Source organism: Peromyscus maniculatus, chromosome X (assembly GCF_049852395.1).
Source record: "Peromyscus maniculatus bairdii isolate BWxNUB_F1_BW_parent chromosome X, HU_Pman_BW_mat_3.1, whole genome shotgun sequence".
NCBI classification, from domain to species: domain Eukaryota; kingdom Metazoa; phylum Chordata; class Mammalia; order Rodentia; family Cricetidae; genus Peromyscus; species Peromyscus maniculatus.
The window spans coordinates 55,011,945-55,015,861 of record NC_134875.1 but is presented as its reverse complement, the minus strand read 5'-3'; the positions used below and the strand labels follow the sequence as shown (position 1 = coordinate 55,015,861).

General features: G+C 42.3%; 1 protein-coding gene across 4 annotated transcripts; it reads left to right on the top strand.

Annotated features, from left to right (window-relative positions):
- The first annotated feature begins 1,776 nt into the window (after nt 1-1,776).
- On the top strand, nt 1,777-3,672 carry Tceal1 (transcription elongation factor A like 1). Of its 4 annotated transcripts, none has more exons than XM_006998420.4 (2): nt 1,777-1,900; nt 2,599-3,672. In XM_006998420.4, exons 1-2 carry the CDS (start codon nt 1,811-1,813, stop codon nt 3,124-3,126), a joined length of 618 nt encoding a protein of 205 aa, XP_006998482.2. In that variant the 5' UTR covers nt 1,777-1,810; the 3' UTR covers nt 3,127-3,672. The 4 variants fall into 4 exon arrangements, with proteins under 4 accessions (XP_006998482.2, XP_015846767.1, XP_015846766.1 ...); XM_015991281.3 differs by having other exon boundaries at nt 1,820-1,904; XM_015991280.3 differs by lacking the exon at nt 1,777-1,900 and adding an exon at nt 2,183-2,273.
- The last annotated feature ends 245 nt before the right edge of the window (nt 3,673-3,917 follow it).

Below are 3,917 nucleotides of genomic sequence, written 5' to 3'. Positions count from 1 at the left end.
CTGCACAAATGAAAAACAAACCCTTCATGATAGACTAAAGAAAGCACAGGTAAACTTGATTTTAAAGACACACAGCACAGAAAAAAAAGAGGAAGATCCAAACAATTTTGGATAAGATATACAAGTAAATTAGCTTGTATTTCAATACAAACTAAATTTACAGTAAAGCAATAAAATTGGATATTTCACATAATGAATTTCTGTTCAGAAACATAGTAAATAACCAAGGTTTTGACAAAAAGTAAATTCCAAAGTCCTCACAGATCTGATATTTCAAATATGAATTTATGTTCAGAAACATCTCAAAATTGCTTAGGTTTAGGGGAAAAAAATAGATTTCAGAACCCTCACAGATCTGATGCCTACTTACCCTGGAAGTGTAAAACAGAAAAAAAGAGTTCCCTCCCTGGAAGAAAAATGTGCCTGAGGAAGTCGTATTCATGCTTTTTAGATAGGTGAGAAGTAGGCTTAAGGTTAAAGATCAGAAAAAGGCACAGGCCAAAACATGTACCATTTGTGATGCCAACAAACTATGTAGACATGATTTTAATCCTTCTAAGTATGTGGTCAGCAGAATTATTACTTAGTTTAATGCACAATGTCCTATCTGCTGCATCTATCTTTTGGGAATCCAGCTATCTCAAGACCCAAATATTTTTTTGTTTAACAAATTAATTTAAGCCTTTTCAACCACAAAACCAAGAGCTGGCTATTAAGAAGTTAGGGTTTCTGTGACATCTATTTTTTCCACTATGAATAGTAACTATTGAATGATGGTGATATATAGAGAGGGGAGAATAATACCATATTATGCACCAAGTGCTCTCCCACTTGACATAATAAAAAAGTTCTATTGACTATTTTATATGTAGATGGACACATGAGTGTTTTGATTTATGTTAATCAAAGTACAGAGTCATTAGATTTACATACTTTACAGAATTAAATCTTTCTAGAGGTGTAGAATCAGACGATTATTAATTTATCCCAGAGTTTCTATTTATGACATAGTTGAGGGGCTCAAAAATTAAAAAATGGGTTGAAAAGAAAAAAATGAAAGATTAACTATCATGGAAATGACAGGATATTTAAAATGTGATGTGATGGGAATGTGGGTTTAACACAAAAATTAGTATTTGAGTGGTATTTTTTTTTAGATTTATTTTATCTTATGTGTGGGTTTTACTGTATGTGTCCGTGCCTGCAGTCATTATGGATGATTGTGAGCTATGTGGGTGCTGGGAATCACACTCAGGTCCTCTGCAAGAACAAGTGCTCTTAAGTGCTTAGCCATCTCTCCACTGTCCTTGAAAAGTTTCGTTTTGTTTTGTTGAAAGAATTTTGCTCTGTAGTTCTGACTGGCCTGGAACTAGCTTTGGAGGACAGGCTGCCCTCCAATTTAAGGCAACCCTATTGTCTCTATACCCTGAGAACTGGGATTACAGGCGTCTGTCACGTTGTCTGTCCTGACCATGTTACCTTGATTTGTGGGGGCGAAACAGTGAAATTTCAGTGCAGGGTCTAAAGGACGGGGGAAATCTGAAGCCTCAGTAACTGGGGGAGAGTGAAAAGTGAGACTGAGACATAACATTGGAGATGCAGCACGGCAAAGGTAATCCTGGGGAGTCAGATGCTCGTCGTCTCTGGTAACCAAGAAAAGGCAAATAAAAGGGGGGGGTGGGGGTAAGTGAAAATTCCCATTGTGTCTGAGGTCAAGAAATTCTGGCAAGCGCTGGCAAATGGTCGCCAAAGTGGTTACTAGGGATCTGAGCCCGGCAGTGACGCGCGCCCCTCACGTGACCAGGAGCCTATGTCTGCCCAAGTCCCTCTCATCCCAGTCCTTTTTTGCCTGTCCAGACACCGTCTTTCTATTACCCTTTGGTCGAGAAGGAAAGCAGAAGTAAGTAAGTTCCCTGGATCCTCTAGATTTGGTGATTGTCAGAGGTGCCTTGTAACCAGTGGGATCGTACCTGCATGGCAGAATCCCGATCTTCCACTACGCTCCAGCCCCGCCCCGCCCCCCCCGCCCACAATTTCGGTGCAGAAAATGGTGGTCTTGGGAGTGGGGTGGGGTACAAAGGGCGATGCTCTATGTGAGCTTGAGGAAGGTGAACCCCAAGGGAGCTGTCTTGGGGAGGTTAGCTGGTCCCCACAAAAAGGGGTGTGCGTCACCGGGTCTGTTTCTCCTCCCCCATCCCCGCCCCCTTCCCTGTCTGGCGACGATCTGTCCCTTTGCTGGTGTCACCCGGGCGCCTCACGGGCCGGAGGTTGGGGTAAGGGTGGGGTAAGGGCGGGCGGTGGGACAGGCTCGGGGTCTGAGACGGAACACGGAGGGGATCAGTCTGCGGACTTCACTGCTCCGCCCCGGTCTCTGCAGGAGAGGCCTTGTGGCAAGGCCTGCTGGGAAAAATGGTGGTCTTTCGGGAAGGAGGGGGCCGCTCCGCAGCTGCGGGCGGGAGAGCGCGGGAGCCTCTGAGTAAGCTAAGGTTTAAAGACACCCGCCTCGATCCGGGAAAGGCAGGGATTGAAACTCATAACCAGGGTGTTGATCCAGCCCGCCAAGTATTGTGACTCTTGTCTGCTTTTTCTTGTCTCCAGAGTAACTGCTTGAAGAAGAAAATTCTCAGCATGGAAAACTCATGCAAAGAAAATGAAGTACAACCACAGAGCACTCCAAAGACCGACAAAGAGCAGCCTCCGGTGGAGCAGTGTCCTGAAAATCAGTGTTCTGAGGAGGAGCAGTCCTCAGAGGATCTGTCCTCAGAGGAGCAGTCCTCAGAGGAGGAGTTCTTTCCTGAAGAGCTTCTGCCTGAGCTGCTGCCAGAGATGCTGCTGTCAGAAGATCGTCCTCCGCAGGAGTGCCTCTCACAGAAGAACCTGTTCGAGGACCGCCCTCCCATGGAGCAACCTCCCTGTGGGGTGGGCAAACACAAGCTAGAGGAGGGAAGTTTCAAAGAAAGGCTGGCCCGTTCCCGCCCTCAATTTAGAGGAGACATCCATGGCAGAAATTTAAGTAATGAAGAAATGATACAGGCAGCTGATGAGTTGGAAGAGATGAAGAGAGTACGAAATAAACTGATGATAATGCATTGGAAGGCAAAACGGAGCCGCCCTTACCCCATTTAATGTGTTCCACCTTTCTTTGTTTTGCTTGATAATAGCATTGCTACCTGGACTCATGTTCTTCCATGCCTCTTCCCTTCTTAGTTGTAATTTTTTGTGCAGTTTTATTTCAGGTGTTTGACTTGTAACTGGCACAGGATTGCTTTTATTATTTTTTCTTTAACCGTTTAAAATCTGAGTCCAATCCATTTGCATGTAAAAATATACATTATATATGTGAAGTGATAAAAGCAAAAGGTATATACATAGCATTCCCATTTTTGTAAAAGGAAAACACATTTATATATTAATATGCAAAGAAAAGCTAAAAAACTATATACTTAAAGGCTAACATTGGTTATCTGTGTGGTAAAGATAATAGGTGATTTTTATATTTTTTAAATTTTGCTTTATCTAAAGTCTCACTTTTCATGATGAATACATTTTATTTATGTTGCATAACAAACAATATAATAAAAATGTGAAGCAATTCTAAAAAATAAAACTTCATAATTAGCTTATAAAGACAATGTGATCCTTAATAAATATTTATCAGAACTTAAAAGTTAATCCTATGTTTCTTCTGAATCTCTTTTCTAAGATTTATTTTATTTTATGTGTATGGGTGTTTTGCCTACATGTAGGTACATAGGTACACTGGGTATAGGCCTGGGAATGGAGTTATGGATGGTTGTAAACTACCATGTGGTGCTGGGATTTGAACCCAAGGCCTCTGGAAGAGCAACAAACACTCTTAACCACTGAGCCATCTCTCTAGCCCCTCTTCTGAATCTTTTAAGCAGAAATATAAATGA